The sequence below is a fragment of the Pseudochaenichthys georgianus genome, chromosome 12 (assembly GCF_902827115.2).
Source record: "Pseudochaenichthys georgianus chromosome 12, fPseGeo1.2, whole genome shotgun sequence".
NCBI classification, from domain to species: Eukaryota; Metazoa; Chordata; class Actinopteri; order Perciformes; family Channichthyidae; genus Pseudochaenichthys; species Pseudochaenichthys georgianus.
The window spans coordinates 14,872,910-14,893,265 of record NC_047514.1 but is presented as its reverse complement, the minus strand read 5'-3'; the positions used below and the strand labels follow the sequence as shown (position 1 = coordinate 14,893,265).

The following is a 20,356-nucleotide window of genomic DNA, read 5'->3' as shown; positions in this document are numbered from 1 at the left end:
GGTCAGAGATAATCATGTTTGTGCATACACGTGAGAGTCCAAAATGTGTCGTCATGGTGTATCGCAGAGTTAAATGAGGAATGGGCCGAGGAAGGGATAGATAAAGTAACTTGGTGAATCATTTCTAAAAGAACAATTTTAGTAACGCATAAACAGGAAAATATATGTGCATAAAACCAGCTAAAGTGAAACCTTCTGAAAGTAATATTCAAAAATGTTTTCACAATCTCTTCACTGACAGTGATTTAGACAGTTGTCTAAAAAAAATTATTTTACCCAAGTTGGCCCAGAATTCAATTACAAGAACACCCAACCTATAATTGGTTATTCTCACTTAGCTAGTGTCGTATCCGAACTACATTACCTCAAGAGATGTGCATTTCCCTTCAGTTATTTATGGATGAAACATCAACATTCAAGAATAATTGGGTGGTTGAGCACTATGGAGTCCAGAAACACAAGTTGAATGTGTTTATTTTACACAAATCACAAATCATACTCAAGGTATAAAGACAGAACATACCAAATATAAGAATATATACATATCACGTTTTTTTATCTTTGTTTTATGCTAAATCTACATTGGGGCAACGTGTTTTTTCTTTTTTGCTGGTATTCTGTTTCATCTAAAATGTTGCATGCTGTGCAATTGTTGCTATTAGATAGTAGTGGATTGAACCGTGATCTTCTGGCCAGCTGTGACTCCTCCTCACAGTTTAAATGCCAAAAGTTCACATTTTAGCTAATTGTCTGGATAAAGGTCAATGGGCATTTGAAAATGAGACACATGGTGCGCATGCATTAGATGTGATGGGAGCCATGAGAGCTTATAAGAGCAATCCTGGGCCCAGCAAATGCCTCTCCCCCCAGGGATAGTTTGTGAAGTCCATTCATGGCGTGTTGTCAAAGACGAGGACAAAGCTGTCAAAGCTTTCATTTTTCGGGCATTGACTGTGTGGACCAGACAATCCTGTAAATCTGTTAGAGATTCTAGCTGTTTTGTACAAATAAAAGGCGAAAAATCTGCTTTTGGAACCACCATGAGGTCCATGAGTTGTTCCAAATGGCTTAAACTCTAGCTTGCAAGTTTTTGGAATTATTCAATATTTCCAAATGCACCCAGATAGAACAACAACAGCTGCTTGTGGCGCTTTATAGCCCGTTCTGTCAAGATTAAATGTATTAAAACTCATATTAGCACAGCGATAACAAAAAGAACAATGTAGTTATAGAACAATCCAATGTATCTATACAACTCATAAATAATATCATCCTTGAGTCTTTATGAAATAATAATGTTAAACAATAGATGCACAACACCACACATACACCTACCAATGTGTTATAGCTGAGAGCTTTCAACCGAATGCTGTGTTGACATTTTAAAAAGAGAGAAACCTAGAGAGCTAGAATATTATATGATGGTTTTATATTGCACTTTAGGAAACAACACATTGTTGAAGTTTATTGAAATGCCTGAATGAATGAAACAGCCTTAATCCAGCCAACATGGGACTCAACAGCAGAGTGTGTGACCCAAGTGAATAACAATGTTTAACCTATACCAGCAATTTAAGTGCAGGAGGACAAGTACCTTTTAAATGCACATGGCTGGCTTAGTATGAGAAGAACACATGGTTCACTGAGGGATAACATAAAACTAATTGTTACACTTACACCAGTGTTCATGACAAAAGGATAACTATAAGGGTGAATTAGAATCTCATTAAAAAATGTATTTGAACAGCGTAAACCTAAAAGCCCTCCTTTGACTAGACACCTCCCTATGGGCTGTGTGAAGTGCTATCACTTTGAAGAGCACTGTGATATACTGCGGAAGTTACACCATCAGCTGTCTTTATAATTAAAGGCGCAAAAGCATAATTGCTCTATAAAGAGCACATTGTCAGCAGAACTCTCAACACCTCCCATCACCCTTCGCCCACACACAAAATGCATAAACACATCCAATATAATTTGGCATAATGCAAAACTCTAAGCCAGAAACCAATAGGAAAAACAACTCCAGTCTATTGGGGCTATTATCCAGCCAAAAGAAAATAATCTTTCCCAGACCTGTCATCTGTCAATTGGGTGACAAAACAGTCTTCAAAGCACAAGGCTAATACGTTTGGTGCATGACAATAAAGCTTTTCCCAAAACCTATGGAGTCCTTTGAGTAAGTGGCAGCGGAAGACTTAAAAGTGTTTCTTTGACAAACCACTTAGTTCTCTGATTTTCAGAGGACGAGTAATGATCCCTTCAGAGAGAGGAAAGAGAGGGAGAGGGGGGGGGGGGGGGTGGGGGGTGGTGGTGTGCAATGGATTGAAAATAAGCCTGTAATTCTCACACTAGTTTTAATAACCTGCGTACGTTCGAATAAATCAAAGAAACAATCACTCTGTTCAAACACTTGACCACAGTTACAGTCTTTTGTCAGTCTTTTCCCCAGGGTGGCTGTCACTGCAAGCTATTCCTTCTCGCATGCTAATTATACATTGTGTCAATGTTTAAGACAGAACTATTTTTCGCTTAAAAGAACATAACCACTAATGGATAACCGTTGCTATTTGCATATACTGACATTTGATCTGTGATATAAAGTTATAAAGTAAACCATTTATGTGTCGACTACATTAAAGAGATACATTCTGATCAACTACAAATAAATCAGTTTGACACTTAGATTGATCAGTACAGCGATACCTTTCCTTTTATACATTGTTTCTACTTAGACAGTGCTGGTTCCTGCGTTAATGTCTGAATAGTTTCTTCAGTTCAGTTGAATGTAGGCCTCTCTTTGCAGAAAGCTTTAAGAGCGACTAAGACCACGGTCACGTTAGCAAATACCTTTAACAGGAGAAAATCATATCGCAGTCCCCAGAGAGGATTGGGAAGCAAATATATCCCAGTTCCAATTTAAAAATGCATTAAAGTATTGAGAAGGCCTCGTCCAAATAAGAGCATTTCATATATGACTATAGATCCTTTGCTTTAGGGAGGCTAAAATGAAGTTTGGCCCTGCTAACCTGCGATGTCCAACATCAATGGGCAGCATGTGGAAATGATTGATATGCTGGGATTGTTTACCTTGCAGATTAATCTTGCTCTCTGGGCTCTGCAGAAGGATGGAGCTAACCGAGTCGAGATTGTCATAGCTACTGCATCCCAGCGGCCCCGTCCGTGTCTCTGTCACCTGCAACAGAATTAGGACAAAAATTAGGCACACATTTGAAAAGCAAACATTGATAAGCGGATTGGGTCAAAATGTGTATGTGTGCTGGTACATTATGTGCATGTAGAAGCGAACACCTGCATCTTTGAATCTCAATTGTCTGAGAATGCAGAATTTATACCATGTAAGTACTTTCTCTTGCAGAGCTCTGCATCATTTCCACATTTTCAGGGCGCTTTCACAAGCCAGCATTTCTCCTGTTTTAATTCAACTCCATGTGTCTTAACCTCTGCTGTGAACACAGCGATCATTCTTTCTGAGACTGCTTGCGAGTAAACTCTAGTGTGAACCTTAGTGTGGTTCATTTGCAATCAGAAACTAATTTGACACAATTACTGGAAGTCGACCAAAATGCAGGCAATGATGGGCTGCCTGTGCGGACATTTGTTGAAATGGACACAGGTAAAAGACAGGGTTAAATGAGTGGGAGAGGACTAACTGGGACCTCTGGAGGAGGTATGGTGTGAATAGGAATCTTGGCTTGTCGGGAAAATGTTGAATATTCTAAATAAAGTTAAAAAAAGTGATTCTTATGAGCAAACTATAGAAGAGGGAATCTAATTTGTCCCATTTTTCTGTATTCATTTGTGCGTCTAAATCTAACTAGACAAATGAGAAAACAAATCAAAAGTGAAAAGAAATTACATTACTGCTGTCAGTGGATAATTTATAAGGACGACTTTCACATGTGCTAATTGCACAGATGTCACACTGGTAAATGTAACACAGGGAGAGGTGCGGTGACAGAAAGTATTGCCACAGGTTATCACAGTAAAATCCATCATCATTTTAGGACATCATTTGAGGGCTAATTAACTCTAAGAAAAAAGGGCATAATTGCATTTTTAAACAACACGTTTACACAGCGCATCTTTAATTAAGCTGCTGGTACCATGTCTCACGTGTTGCAAGGCTGTGGTGTCTTTTAAACACTTTGAATAGGTTTTCTTCAAACAGAAACATGAATGGCTATTTCTGGTGAATGTCCTTGGTCCATTCAAAATAAACCGCACTATGGTGGTGGTTCTTGTTCTAAACCCTCAGACAATGTTCTAAAGAAATGATGATGCTTTTCAATGAAAGAGGCCACTTTAAAATACAGAGCTTCCACATTTGAGACCTTGAGGAGTCTGCTCTTGAAAAGGAAAGGAACGAGTGAAACCTCTCCTCTTTTCAGCTGCCTTTGCTCATTAAGTTCTTCCAGAAGGTCCTATCCTAATGGTACTTGTACAAGGTTCCAAGAAGCCAAAAGAGATAGCTCTCAGCAGAAGAGATTAAGGGAGGGACTAGATGAATCTCAACATAAAATCAGTTCTATTCTTCTGGGTCTTTGTAGAGAGCAAAAATGAAAAATGCTAGGAAGCAGCAATCTTGTACGTAGCAGAAATATTAAGATACTATTATTACATGTATTTGACGGCTATCTTGTTTGTGTTTAAGTTTAGAACAAAATAATGTTGTATGGTTAGGGTTAGGGTTTCTTATGTATTTCATACCAGTCAGCAATGGTTGACACAGTAGGGGTTTATTTCAGCGCAGTTGGGGAATTCTGCTTCAACAGTAGTGAACGTCTATAGATTTCAACCCGCAACTGATTTGTTGGCCAGTTGGGGGCAGTGGAAACACGTTATGAATGCAGCATTGACAGATAAATTCCTTTGAAGTTGATATGGTGAGTTTGTAAGCAGTATAAAATTGTTATTTGGAGTCATGTTTCTATCCACTTTGCGGGTAGTCCAATATTAATCAAATTTCGGCTGTTTTTATTCTCCACTAATTTCGGAGGTAATTATCTGGCTCTTAAACTGCGGATTGCTTCACTATGTTTATGAGCTTGCTTTGTCCATCAGCCATTTGCTGCTCACAGGTAGCATGCATAGGTTTTATAATAAAAAGATGATTGATAGTGTATCAGCAATTCAAAGGATAATGGATTAATGTTTTTCCTGTGCTGATATAATGGTGATTGTATTTATGTCTATCAGAACTAAGATGTGACAGTTGTTTGGCGCTGAATGTCTGCTTGTGCTTGAGGATGTGAAGACTGCATTTGAAATCCTTGATGACAAACCTGTTTTTCCACAAGAGTAGTTAAAGTTATTGTTAGACTGCATATGAATGTATGTAATTATATGTAAAACAATTTTATTTCAGGTACTGTTACATTTCTGGTAGACCACATTTGTAATACAGATGCGTGCAAGCAAACTGTTTTTGAGAGGCTAAAGGCAACACATTTTAATTAAAGCGGAAGATTTTATCTTCAACAATCATGTTTTGAATTTTGAAAATGATTATATCTAACTTATACAAAAGCAGAGCAGTCACTTGCTCTGTGTGTGTTTGGATGAGCGAGGCAGGGTACCAGAGAGAGGGAAAGAGCCAGAAGTAGCTTTAAAAAATGAGTTTTAGTATTTCAAAGCTGTCAGTTGCTGAGCAAAGCCTCGCCCGACAACGATTAGATAATGGGTAAACAAAAATGACCAATGTTTGTAAGATGCCTACCACCTATGGCCTCACTAACTTGTGCTTTCTAGACTAATACGTGTGAGTGTGTGTGAGTGTGTTGGCGTGTGTATATGTCCGTAAATGACAGTGTGAAACCAATTTCCCTGTCTTTAATGTTGATTCGCCACCAGATGGTGGGCTGACAAGCAAGAAATTAGACAGATGTATATCTTACCCTTGGCATCAGGCTGTTGGGGGGAAAATGCAAAATCATTGGGAGACAACAATGACAGACATGGTAGGAGAACTATGCAATCTTAGTATGATAATGATTTTCATCAACATAGAACACATGGTATTCACATTAGAGTAATGTCTTTGTGTTAAAGCAAGTACAGTTCGGTGACAGTCAGTATGGGGTGACAAACACACATCAGTCTTAGACATAGTTCACCATTCTATTGTGATGGATATAACTATAACAGCTATTATGGGGTCAGTTGTTGCTTTCCCCTGTACAATATGCTCAGCTGTAACTCTCACACTGAACAAATAGTCCGTTTATTTAAAAAATGTTATAAGAGACCTTTTGTTTACATCCTTGAGGAATAATGCATTTCAAATAACACAGAATTGGAGATAGGGCTAATAAATTATAATGGTTACTGAAATTGCCTTTTTCAATAAGTTGTATTTCAAAATTGCTGTGCTCCCTTTATGAGACGCACTATCATATTATAATATTTCTCTCTGATTATCTCAGATACGTTTGCAAAGGACTTCCCCCTCTGGGTCGTGGGCTCTGGGATAAGAAATCCGTTTTGATTTGTGTTTCTCTTGATTTGAGGCTGTTGGATCTTCAAAAAAGTAAACATTACTATGTTAGATGTTTATTACAATTTTATAATCTAACAAAATTGTATTAAAAAAGACAAACAGCCTCTTTGGTTAATTCAAACTAATTCCTCCTGGGTGTAGAAATGTCTATTTTGTTGCTGATGGGAATGAATGTGAACTGTAGGGCCTATGACAGTCCAATTTCACCCGAATCACAATAAATCAATGTTGTTTTGTTTAAGTGAAACATGAAAATATTTTAATAAATATTTATCATTGCATTTTTCATCCAACATTTCTCATCTAACTGGGTCCAAGCCTTTCCCTTCTTTATTTCCTTCCAGCCAAGCAATGGACTTTGAAATGCACTTCATGGCCTTGCATAGAGTACATGTGCAGATTGATTACAGAGCTACACTTGCCTATCACACTCTACCATCTTGATGGCTGCTGACGCTGCTGTTTCTCTTCCCTTTTTGTTTAGCTTATCATCGAATTAATTACTTCCTTCCAAAGGTTGTGTTGCACGATACATGATGAGTAAGAGTCTGTCCTCTGTCTCCAATCGACATCTTCCCAGGTGGCAAAGCAGGCATACGCATAAGCTCTGGCACATTTACATTAGTACTTGCACACAAATCACATCCTCCAATGAATGTGCATAAACATGAGCAGCTTGCCACAACCAGTTTACAATTCAGTCATTTTCTCTAAGAATTATTACTCCAAATTGCGAGCGGACATACCCAGCTTTATGGATTAGAGACTGACCCTTGTAATCTGAATGACTTTTCGGAGGCCAGTATGCAGCACTTGTGTGGCTCTGTCTTACATTTTCTCCGGCACACACCATAAGAGTGCTGTGCCCCAGATTATGAAAATGAAGTATAACGCAATAAAAATACAAGGAGCAATCAAAAGACTGAAGTGGGCCGAGGGGGATTTAGAGGATTTGGATTATTAAGCAGAACACAACAGTGGATTCCCACTGGGCCCAGACTGTATCACAGCCCACAGCCCGAAATCACGGTTCTGGAACATCCTCTCTAATTGTCATCTGTCATCAAGAAAATCATTTAAGCAAGTAAATAAGGGTTGATGCACATGAGATCCTAAGTTTCTTCTGTTTTTGCATTTTCTGTTTTCAACCAAAAGCACTCATACTATTCCCCAAGCCCCAAATGTTGGAAAACTAACTTGTTCTTGTCTGGGAAAACTTTGTTTTTTCAAAATGCAAAATTCATCCTGGTGACATAAATACAATGCAGCTGCAGTATATCAGGAATGTGTGGGTGTTATTCTGGACTGTGTTTGTGTGGCCGTGTTAAAACACAATTACACTGCTAACGTCTTCATACTGTATATAAAGAAGAATGCTGATCCCGTCATCGAACAAATTGAGTGTCTATCTACAGGGTTTTTTTCTTCTTCAAAGAAATTGGTAATATACTCCTTTCTTACCAGTGGAAGAGTACAGTTTATTGTGTTGTTGTGCCACATTGGAGGGCCTTGTTAATTATAATTTCTTATTAAGTCTTTCTTTCAAACTCCTAAGCGAGTGTTGTTGATGGTTTGGGTCGGTGGATAGACTAACAGATCGTTTTGATGAGTGACAAAGCTCTGTATTAGCTTGTCTTTGTTGCTTAGATGAATCTTCAGTTGCTTATTAAGCCAGCAACGTTTAGTTGACCTCATGCATCCAATAACCTTTTCTAAATGTTATTAGATGCATGATTGGATGTCCTTAAATTAGAATAAATAATTGTCACAGTTTGATTGGAAGTGGCATAGTTGATCGACTCTGTATAAAACAGAAAACTGCATGTAATGTGTACTTCATTTATCTAACAACTTGTGCCATTACTGTCCATGTTTCTTTAGCACAAACTCCAATTCACTTGTACAGTTGACCTTCATGGTGTACACGTCTTTAGTTTACCACCAATTATAAAACATCTCATTAGGATCTTGAAGCTGAGAGACCATTTGTTGTTCCTTAAAGGTAGAGAGTTTGGTGTTCAGTTGTAAATATGGGAGTCAAAGGTCTGCTCATGACAGAGGAATCAAATGTTATTACTGAACCAAACTAAGCCATGCAAAAGTTCTTATCCAGAGTGATTGTATAATAGCCTTACTTTAACTTGAAGTGTTGTGAATTACCAGGGAGAATTGCAGGCCTCTGAGTACATCAATTGTTAGATAGTACTTCCTCTTGATTGAGAATAACAGGATGTAATCACTTTCCTCATCAATAATGTCCAATTCATTAAACGTTGAGTGTTATGTGAAATAACGTTCAACTCAATAGAAAACAAAGAACTACGTATTTTCAATGAACTAACCTATTTCTATAATGCATGAAATAACTATCTAAAGGCTCTCCATATGTTACATTAGCAATTGGCAGCACTGTGAGAATTGAGAAGGAAACATTGTATGTGTTGGATATCATCCTCGGATATCTCTGCACAATAAGACCTCTTTTCATCAAGTTCATTAAAATGATCACAGCATATGGAGCTCTCATTATTTCTATAAGTCCTGCAACTTGTCATGGGAGAAGTCTGTCTTCACTTGTGTTTTTTTTCGATACGTACTGTGAGGAGTATATTTCTCTGAAAGACAACCTCTTTATTATACTGTGTCCCCAAGTTGCCTTTGAACTTGAAAGACTGAGAGGAATAAAAAAGTGGTTTGAAGATACGGAAAACAAGGGATGAAGGCAACAAGATGAGTGAGTTGGACAGGGAAAAATGATGTAAGCTTGAACTGTCTTCATTACACATTGCCTCTGCTCAGCCTTCCTATTATGCCCATCACCTGCCTTTCTCTTAATGACTTGCTATTTCCGGATACATAGAAATGAGGAGAAGGCTCGTCAGTAATTCTCAAAGCCTGATGGTGGGAGATCTCTGAGGAAATTTTTTTCTGCCTTGTTCATATCGTATAACATGTGGCTAGAGTTACTGAATGTCACATCCCATTAGTGAGACAATGGAAGACATTTAGAAGAAACCATGTAATGTAGCATTATATAGAATTCCTTTTTGAATATTTAAAGTAGTATCCATTGGCAACTGCTAGATGTGTCTGTGGAAGCCAATTGTAATGTGACTTGTTTGAAATAACACTGGAAAAATTATAAACTTTTGGGCCTTTCTAATTATAACTGTGGCAATCTTGAGTGTGCAACTCAGGCAACGCTCCATGGACAATCTGTCATGCTTGCTTGTGGCAAATGCACATGAGATGTAAACTGCTTCAAACTTGGCGACTGCAGTCGTCAAAAATATGGGTCATATTGTTTACTGTACACGTACATGTTTTCCTTATTTATCATGAGACACACATGACTGGACTGTGAAATGAGGAATGGGATAGTATGGATTTAGCTACCACACTACCATCACCCACAGCACTGCAGCATCATCAGGAAATATGCATATTGAGCGCTGGTGTAAATCAGAGTAACTCTATGCATAGGTGACCTTGCGATGGATGCAGTAAGCACTCTCCCCAGGAGGAATGCATACTCACGCACTTCATGCATGACTGAATATACAGTGCACACCCCACATGCACACAGGATAGCATGCAAACACGTATACACAGAGTCAATTCCTAATCGTACTTCTTCCTGTATTATCACACTTTCCCACAAGAAGGCAGTCACTCGTAAAAAATTACATTTGTTTCTCCATTAAAACACTCCATTGGGTATCTTATTTTCATTCCTAAATGACCCTCCCTCCCCACAGGATTCCTAGCTTGCAGCAATCAGGTTCAGTGACACAAAGACACACAACCACATACCATTTATTTCTATCAGCTAGGTGTGTTATTGGTCACAGCGGGAAGAGACCTCTCTTTGTACTAACTACATTATTTTTTGTAAGAACCCCACTGATGTACGATATGGAGAAGCTTGTCTCTTGTCCTTTTTTCCACGAAATGACAAAATTATGGCAGAGGGATAACATTACTACACCAGTGGCAAAGGCATCAGAGCCCTGTGCGGCTCAGTGTAGCTGGAAAGAAGTGACAATGATGATTAATACAGACGCTGGCACAAGAGGAAACTGAATAATGATTTATGAATCAGTAAAGAAGGGATAATACCCCTATGTCGAATGGCTTCTGTGATATTTCTCCAATTAATAAAAGAGTGGAATGCATTCATGTGGATACATGATGTACAACAGCGCTACTGTATGAACTCATCACATTGTAACTTCTGGCTGGTTTGTTCAGTACAGTAGTCATAATGTTTCCTTTTTTGTATGTCTGTCTATACATGTTTGCTTGTAGGCATTCCTTAAAATTCAGATACAAATGTAAAGAGGCAAGGTAAAAGACTGTATTGTGTCATTATACAATTGTGTTATTTACCTTTTGACACAGCTGTGGTTACGGTTCTTTTTTAACTGCGCAAGGTAAATAACAAAGCTAAGATTGTGCTGAAAGGCGCCAGCAGCACTGTGGGGAGATGTCTTGGTTTTGATTAATGTTCACATGTAGCTAAGACCTCTTAAGCAGTGCAACGGCTCAGGGAGACGGAACGGGGTATCAGGGATGAAAGGTTTGATAACTTCAGACAGCCACTATGCACGTAGTCTATCAGCCCACACATTTAGTGGCAAGCAATTGGATAGATTTATCCGGCACAAAGGACACGCACACACGGGGGATAGCTATTCCTCATTGTTCAAAGCTGTCTATTATTTGACACTTCCTTTATTACTGATATGTATTATTAGTTATACATTTTATTAACAATACAATCTGTGTTCTTTAGGGACCAATTTTATACGTGACCTTAAAAGCACTCTATAAATATATTTTCACTTTTCCAAACCATTTCAGCTTGCACAGCATGAGCAACCTGTAGGAGTCCAATAACAATCAAATCATTGTTTGTATTTCTCGCTGATGAAAAGACGACTGAGTTTATAATGAGAAAGCTTGGCATCAGTCTCTGATGTCATCAAAGACTGATTGTTATATGTCCTGCTGGCTGCCCTGATGTTCTCACACTGTTCTGCTGCCTCATTAGTAGTCTGATAATGACACAGTTAATCAAATAATACTTGCATTTTACAAAGCATAAATGTTGTTGTTGATATACTGCAGAAACCATATTTTAATCTAAAGGGGCATTATATAGAATTGTATTCTACATTTCTTGGTTTCATGATGGTGCCCCCTATTAGTCTATTTACTCGTTAAAATACCAATCCATAGAAGAAGAAAACCCACAGTGGCTTGTTTGTATATGTTTTAACCATCACAGTAATGTCAGCGCAGTATAGTCAGATAGTAACTCTATCATAGACAGAGCAGACACTGTATAAACATTAGCTTTACTCCAGAGTTATTATTTATGTTGACATACACCTTAGCTTGTTAACAAAGTGACCAAATAAACATGTATCAAGGTCAATTGCTAACATCAGTTGCAAGCTATAGCTGCTGAGTTGCAACATATTAAACAGCATGTATGTGTACCCGCTAATGACTCTAGTTTGATGCTGGTGACTCCGGTGGTCCTTACTATACAATACCACTCAACAACACACTGCACTCTATTCAAATGTACAATGCTATACAGTATGTGAATATCAGAACATATCCACCGAAACCAAATGTTACATTTTCTCGGAGGAGGTAACACATTTTACTATTTTGTTTTAGCATTAGGACTCCTGCCTAAAATGTTCCGTGACACCAGGCGACGAGCCATTTGTGGTAAGTGTATTGCTGTGTTTTTATATTGCACTAATGGACCTTAACAACTGGGAACAAACCAACCTCGGGAGCTTTCCTTAAGAAGCGCTGAAAGACATTTGTAGGGAACACAATTGAGGTTTTTTTATTGAAGCAATATGTGTTAAGTTCTCACATCAAGCTGTGAAGGTGCTTTCATTATCAGTGTGTCGTCATTATCACTTAAATGATCAAGCCAGTTGGATTTTTAATTGTGATTCGTCTACATGTTAAACTTTCTTTTTGTGAATCTTTCAAAAATATTATGTTTAAGTCAAAACAGGGTTAATATTAATAGCACGTATTTGTAATATATGGCAAAGACTCTGATGTACCCTGGTGTTTGCCTCAGGCTGATAATTATCATTGCTGGAAATACATCTTTGATGGAAGACAACATACATATTTGTATATATGTATCTAGTGTCAGGAGATCAAATATAAGATAATCAGCTTGCATCAGTAAGTTTGCATTACGCCATACTGCAATCACGTGCTTATTAATGTATGGGCATACAGAAATACTGACTGAAAGAAGACTCTTCCCTTATTGACGCTTAGGAAATCAAGTATAAGAGAAACTAATTTAGCACACTATCATACTTGTACAATGCTCTTTAAATATAGTTTGAATTGAAGATTATTTTTGTTCTTCATCATGATTTAAAGAAAAGTCAATGAACGTGTGTGTTTTAACATTTTGTCTGCAAAACACAAACCAAGTGGCTGAACATGTACAAAGTGTTTAAAGCTGGTAAATGAACTTATCATGAGGCCAACATTGCACTTGCCACACAATATTCCATTGGAACAAAATAGACACAACTTCAAACCTGCTTACTAGCAGACAGGAAATGTCTGAAACATTTCGGCTCTATTGACACAATGTTTTTTATCCCGATTGTAAGTTTGCACTCCAAAGCAGGTCTCACAGCCATACTGAATCAATATTGGAGGAGCAAAGCCCTTGTTCTCTGTGTTTATAGATCCGTTCCTTCTGCTGGACTCTGCTTCCTCTGCACATTCTGATCACTGTCTGTCTGCTGTCGACGTGACTGGAGAACTGCAATGTAGGCTGCCTTTATTTATAGATGATGGCTACGATAAAGTCCAGCCTTGTCCATTATTGGTTGACAGGCATGGAGATTTTTAAAGAATATTTACAAACATGTAACCAGATTCAAGGTATTCATTATTGTATTATAACACTTGCAGCACATTTGAAATTGATTGAAATGCTTCTGACTTTAATCTTGGCAATGTTTAATGTTATTACAATTATGACGATGGTGCTATCTGAAGACATCATGATTACACAGTAGGTGCAGATGTACTAAGGACCTGTCATTTGAAAAATTTAATATATTTATAATGTGCTGCACAATTATGTGGTAATATGCGTTCTTGATAATCATCTACAGTAGTACCGACCTTTGCAGAATCTTCCTTTATGCACATCAAAATGCTAACTGATAGCCATGCATATAGCTCTCAAGTTTTATTACATTACATTTACATTACATTCCATTGCATTTAGCTGACGCTTTTATCCAAAGCGACTTGAAATGAAAATAATGAAATGAAAATTATAGCGTTGAAGACAGGTGACAGTTTTCTTTTGAGAGAAGGTGCCGCTATTAGGAAACTGTCTGCTGCTTTTAAATGAGATGAGAAAACTAAATGTGATTGCCCATTACTGAAGGCTAGGCCAACTCAATCATCTGATAATTCCTCAACAATGTATTCTTCCCATTTCACCGTTAACTGTATTTTCCACATTACGATTCTTCCCATAGTCGAGAAAAATTGCAAGAAATGTTGGTCATATCTAAGTTTGCACTGAGACATTGTGAACAGGGACATTTCATATTGAGCCTTTGATGTGTTTGTAAAAATAAACATATTCATATTCACCTATCAATAATGGCTCCATAGTCAAATGTATCTAGAAATATGCATCATGTAAGCACAATATAAACTGAAAAAAACAACTCAATTTTACATAGGCCATAGAATGACTGTAAATATATATTAAGAATACAGAGTACAGCTGCTGTACTGTAAACAATGGAAACACCTGAGCGCTACACTGTAAGTGCACCGTCATTAGCACTATCCCTAATGTGTATACCCTATGTGTACAGGGCCATGTTTGTAGTACTTAATAGAGCAAACCTATTGTATTGCTATTTGGAGGTGTGTGGCACAGTGGAATAGTGCGTTCGTGTTCGGATCAGGGGGGCACAAGTTCAAACCCCACTGCAGTCAGCATGTCGCTGTGTCCCTGGGCAAGACACTTCACCCCAAATTGCTTCTGTGGGGATTGTCGACAGTATTGAGTATGTAAGTCGCTTTGGATAAAAGCGTCTAACAAGTAACATGTAATGTAATTTCCTCCTGTTAGGACTCATCTTCAATCTCAAACAAGTCATTACTAACCTTAGGAGGGTGGTACACTCAATAGATGTAGTCTAAATCATAAACTAACTTGAATACCTGTACTTTATCACTGATTCACCCCTAGCCCTTTTACCAAACTCAGACAAAGGGTCACCTCTTGACATATGCTTCAGGTCCATCGGTCTAGATAAGCGGACATGCAGTCCACTCCGCTTTGGACTAACTTTGTGCACTTGTGTGTCCTTGTGTATGTGTATGTGAGTGTGCTGTATGGATACTCTCTCCTCTCAACACCTCCTGCCTTGCTTTCCTCAGATACTGACTCAGCAGCAACTGTCAGGTCTGCTTAATTTTGTCATGGTTGACTTCCTGCTACCTGGAGTCTCATCTGCCAGAGCCCCTTAATCCACTTGTCACTCACAACGACAAAAAGCTAGGAAGGTACTCCTTGAATTAAGACAAGGAAGTGGAGCATTGGTGGGTGAATGTTTTTCTGCAGGTGCGCATGTGCAGGTGCAGGTGCATGGCATCAGCTGCGGGGTTTCAGCGTTATGTAAAATGTCAACCATATTCCAAGAATATGTCTAGAAAAAGCACTTATTTAATCCATGTAAGCAATGTCTTGTATGATAATAGCCAGATAAGGTTATGAATAAAGAGGTTGCGACATTTAAGCGATGGTTCTGTTCTCCGGCATGTTATAGCTGAATGGAATTAAAAATGCATTTACTCAATGCTACTTTAGCCAGACCCACAGGCGAGACGGGCATAAGGCGTGCAGCTGTTGCTTGGGATGAAGACATGGAAACGATTGGCAGAATGGGCAGTCCTGAGGAGGTTTGGTGATGTAGAGAGGAGAGATATGTTTTATTAGCTTTCATGGATCTCTATATTCCGTCTGTGTCTAATTATGCCTCCAGGTTGCCAACACTACTGCTGATCTGCTATGAGAAAAACTAGCAGTTTTTGTAGACACCAATACAATAAGCAAACATATTGGCTGCTTATTCTGCAACCGCCTATAGTGCTGAATGAGCATGATTTTAAAAAGCTCGCCCCAATGGATTAGATTTCGGTTCAGGCATTTTGCTGAAGGATTTTTTTCTCAAGTTAGTAAAACTTAAAGTTATCATTTCTGTAGTCCCAAGACATCTGAATTCAATCAAATGGAATATAAGAACTTCAAACAGCAATTCATGCCGTCATGGTTGAATAATTCAACCCATTAATCTAAGCCTCAGATGAGACTTTACTGGCATCGTTTCCATAATCAGATTAAAATGGATGGTGATGCTAATAGTGGGATTAATTGCATCTTTACCCTTGTTGATATACTTTTATTGTAAAATTGCATTTTTAAGGCTCTAAGTATGGGATTCAACTAGTTAATCAGCAGTATAAATGTGTGCTTTATTGGAACCCACACTATCAGGAGTCCCCAGATAAATAAAAAACAAATCCTTAAAACACATGTCTCTTCAAATAATCCCAAATAGCTAAATCTCTCAGTAAATCTGATTTGAATATTAAAGTAACACGTGTTAAGGATTAAGGTATATACAATCATGTGACATTCCAAGTTCTATAAGGTGCAGCCTATTTTGCAGCAATGTGTTATTTCAGACCCAGAGAAGTCTAAATAATTATGCTCACCAGAGCTTGAAATGAACACGAGCTAACTCACTCAGTCTAGGTTCAATTTGACTGTGGCAGGTAACACCTACAACACAACCTGCAGGCTTTGTTAGCTGAGGATTTCTGACCCTGTTTCCATATCAACACAGCACTTCTCTGCTACTGAGTCTTCAACTGTGTGTGCGTTAATGTATTCTCTCCCACCTACTCATTTGAAAATATATACATTAGTTGATAAAGTGGTATGTTTTCCATTCTTTCATCCCCAGTGCAGTAGTTGTTTTATTGTAGCAGAAGGGCACACGAACACATTGTAGTCAGGATTGCAAATGTTAAAAGAGAGGCTGAATGACATTTGCATAATTGTTTTGTTTTTTCTCCCAATGCACTTGTAGACATAGCCCTTTTTCTTTATCTGTGATGTGATGTATGTTGTTTATTTACTTATAAGTGGACATACTTGGGTGGAATACATTCTCGAAATACACTGATGCATTTTGATAATCAACGCTTGGTTCCTCTGGGTTATCCGGGACCACACAGCTATACTGGGAGCGAACAGTCTATGCTGCTGAACTGCTGACTTGTTAATCAAGTTTACATCTTCAGACATTCCTCAAGCCATGTTGCATGTTCAGGTTGGCTCTGACTTTATTTGTGTAGTTTCTGGGTATGTATTGCTTTGCAAACTACTTGAATATCAGCAAGGACATAGCAGTATTGTCCTGACTAATATTATGTATTGGTATACGGATATATTCATGTTAAATATTTGTATACCAATATCAAGCACAATTTCTGGGAAAATGCCGCTCTCATATTGATTATTATCCAAGCTGATGCCACCTCCCTTTTAGCCTGAGACTAGAACAAACATGTGGGCTTCCTACTGAACATTGCTCAGGAGAAAGGTTTTTTTTTAAACTCTGATCTGATGTGGTTTAAATAATAATAATAATTCCTTACATTTTATTATAGTGCTTTTCCAGATGCTCAAAGCGCTTCACAAATACACATTACACATATCATACATGCAATGGTCATGTACTGTGGACAATACCCACAGGAGCAAGTTCAGGTGAAGTGTCTTGCCCAAGGACACACCGGCTTTACAGATGCAGCAGCGGCGGGTTTCACCCCTTGATCTGATGATCATTGCACAGCACACTGCGCCACACCGTCACGCCTCAAAGTCATCGAGGCGCTTTTACAAGTACACATTAGTATCATACATGTACTGTGGACAATACCCACAGGAGCAAATCCTGGAGAAGTGTCTTGCCCAAGGACACAACGGCCTGACGCAGTGGCGGCAGGAGCGGGTTTCGAACTGGAGTTCCCCAGCACCGCCTTGATCTGATGATCAGTTGCACAGACCACTGCGCCACCCGTCCTATTAAATTGATAAAATGTCTACTTCACAGTTGCTTTCACCAGCCCTGTTTCCTCGATGTCCCTGGAGGAATGAGCATGTGAATGACCAGAGCCGGCAAGCAGTTGCAGGCAGTGCACTCACACAATCTGAACATCAGGCATCCAGAAAGAGGTGACTGTCTTCAGCTTCAAAATAAAGGTTATTTTTTCAAAAGGCAAAATCTTTGTACCCTGTCCCTGTTTTTTACGTTTATGAAAAACCTATTTTAAGCAGCTTGGTAACATTTATATTTGTTCAGTTTAAAACCGTGCTCATCTGACCCTGAAATGTAATTATTATCCATACAGGAAGTATGTGATTAGAATCAGACCGCTATTTCAGTTACATGTTTTTAAATTAAAGTATTACATTAAATCGGCTCCCATTCCGCACTCACACTGGTGGTTTCTTTCTGTGAACACCTACTCCCCTTTATATGTACCTTTGTGCAATATGTTAATTATGTAAGCTTGTGTATTAAAACTAGCTTATCTGTATAAAGCTACCGCACAGCTTATGCTGATGTTATCTCATTTAGATGCACTTTCTAGATATTTTAGTTTTTAAGTTACATTTATTTGTATTACACAGTCAGCCATCTGTCTCTGGAGGAAGTGAGAGTAAGGTGTTTATGTGACTGTGAAATCACATGGTTTATGCGGAGGACGGTAAACCATGTTTTTGTTTTCTGGACAGGATATTCTGGCTTAGATTTAAACATGTTGTGTTGGTTGCCAATAACCTGATCCAACCAGATCATAAAAACTCATAAGGGTTTTCTTATAGGCCAAGTGCTCGTGTGTTGTTGTGTCTCTTCAGTTCTTTGTCAAATTAAGGTGAAATAGCAAAGAATACTAAAAAATAAATTCATTGTAATAAAATGTATTATGGTAAAAAAATAAATAAAAAACTGTATTCCTATTTTTTCTTAAATCCAGTTGTCAAAATAGTATTTGTCAGTAATCTCAACTGTATTTGATCGCACATCTTCAATATGCACAAACCTTGATGGCATTGGTGGAAATTTGGATCTCATGCAGCTTCCTCATCGTCCCGTCACGGTCGATGAAGTAGGACGAGGCCAGCTGATGAAGGGCTTCCACGTTCTGAGTTGCATTGACAAGCTTCCTGTCCAGCTTGTTTTTGGCCAGGTACATGGTCAGTGCCTCCTCTCCTAAAGGGATCACAAGGAAACAAAAACAAGTTTAATATTATTGATCTGCCTTTGAAGTTTTTTTGGGGGAAAAAAGTACTTGATTTAACAAGTAAAGTATTACATATTGTGAGTGTACAGTAGACATCTTCATTTGTGAGAATTGTCCCATGCAGGCTTATCTCAGAAGCCAATAGAGCTCTTAACAGGAGGGATAAGACAGAGGTCTGAATATCAGAGAAGGCACGTTTAGCTTGAGAAACCAGATGCCCCAGTTTTCCAGGAACAGTCTCTGTATTTGCTGCTTTATCCCTAGCTGGCACCATCCCCAGAAATGTCCCCGGATTTACCCCTATTGGGATGGTATTATTTCCATGAGAGGTCTAGCGATGTAGAATTAGTACCTCAAGACCACAGGAATTTTATCCTGTGGAGAAAAAATACATTGCATCCGGTATCTTTTTTCCACAGCTTCCCCCGGGCAGAGAAAGGCAAATTGAAGGTAAACAAAGAAATTGAAAATAACATAACCGTTTGCAGAGATTTCATTAGTGCAGAGAAATTAGTCAAATAGCAATGAGTACAGGAGGTTAATTAGGAGTCACAGGGGAGGGATTGTACCTGTTTAACTGTAATGCGGCATTGTGTAGCCTGTTCCTAGATAACCAGAGTCTATCCCATTTTTCCTCTGGAAAATAAATGAAATTATCTGCGGATGGTTAAAAATGTAATTACTGACCCGTCTGGTGATAATAACACTGCCTACAGGGTTGTTTTCTGTTTCTTTCTCTTTTCCTCCATACCACTACTTGTTCTATTCTTTCGAACAATGGTTTTAAACCAAAGAAGAATACTTTTAAATGCCACGTTGTTTTCTCTTGAATCAACAGCAATCTGTTTGGTGTCATGCTGGCATACGTATCTGCCAAATTAGTTTTAGAAATCAGATTTGAGCCAAACACTCCTAATGATCCATTGTTATCTTTGTTTCTTGTTGCTGTAATTTCTGAAAAATGTAGATTTACGGCCCGTCCACACAGCGGCGTGCGTTGATGCTTGCCGGCGGGCGTGTCTGACACTCGACCAACAACCAATCACATGAATCTCCCGCCCCTGACACACAAGCAGCGGTTTGATTGGCTAGAGCTTGTACTGGCATATGATTCGATTGGCTGACGCTTCTGCAGAGGCGTCAAAAGTTGAACATTACTCAACTTTTGCAGCGAGCCACGCCAGCAACGCTCCCCGCCGCTTCCCACGATGCAGTTCGGCTAAAAGTGACGTCACCCCATTCAAAGTGAATGGGCAGAAGCGTTGGAAGCTTCAACGCACGCCGCTGTGTGGACGGGCCGTTAGTGGTACCTGAAATTCTTACTCTTTTGCTGAGGCAAAGTGAAAATGCATCCACCTTTAGTTTGAAGTGAATTTAAATCCAGCTCATCTGCAATAAGGTCACAACTACTGTGGATAT

At 38.7% G+C, this 20,356-nt stretch overlaps 1 protein-coding gene across 1 annotated transcript in view; it reads right to left on the bottom strand.

The window, feature by feature from the left end:
• Window positions 1-20,356, bottom strand: part of brinp1 (bone morphogenetic protein/retinoic acid inducible neural-specific 1) — a 132,286-nt gene that overhangs the window by 28,788 nt on the left and 83,142 nt on the right. Inside the window, exons 4-5 of the mRNA XM_034096529.2 lie at window positions 18,737-18,906; window positions 3,091-3,196 (exon numbers count right to left, since the gene is read on the bottom strand). Coding sequence (XP_033952420.1) covers window positions 3,091-3,196; window positions 18,737-18,906 — 276 coding nt within the window. The remainder of the gene's footprint in view (window positions 1-3,090; window positions 3,197-18,736; window positions 18,907-20,356) is intronic.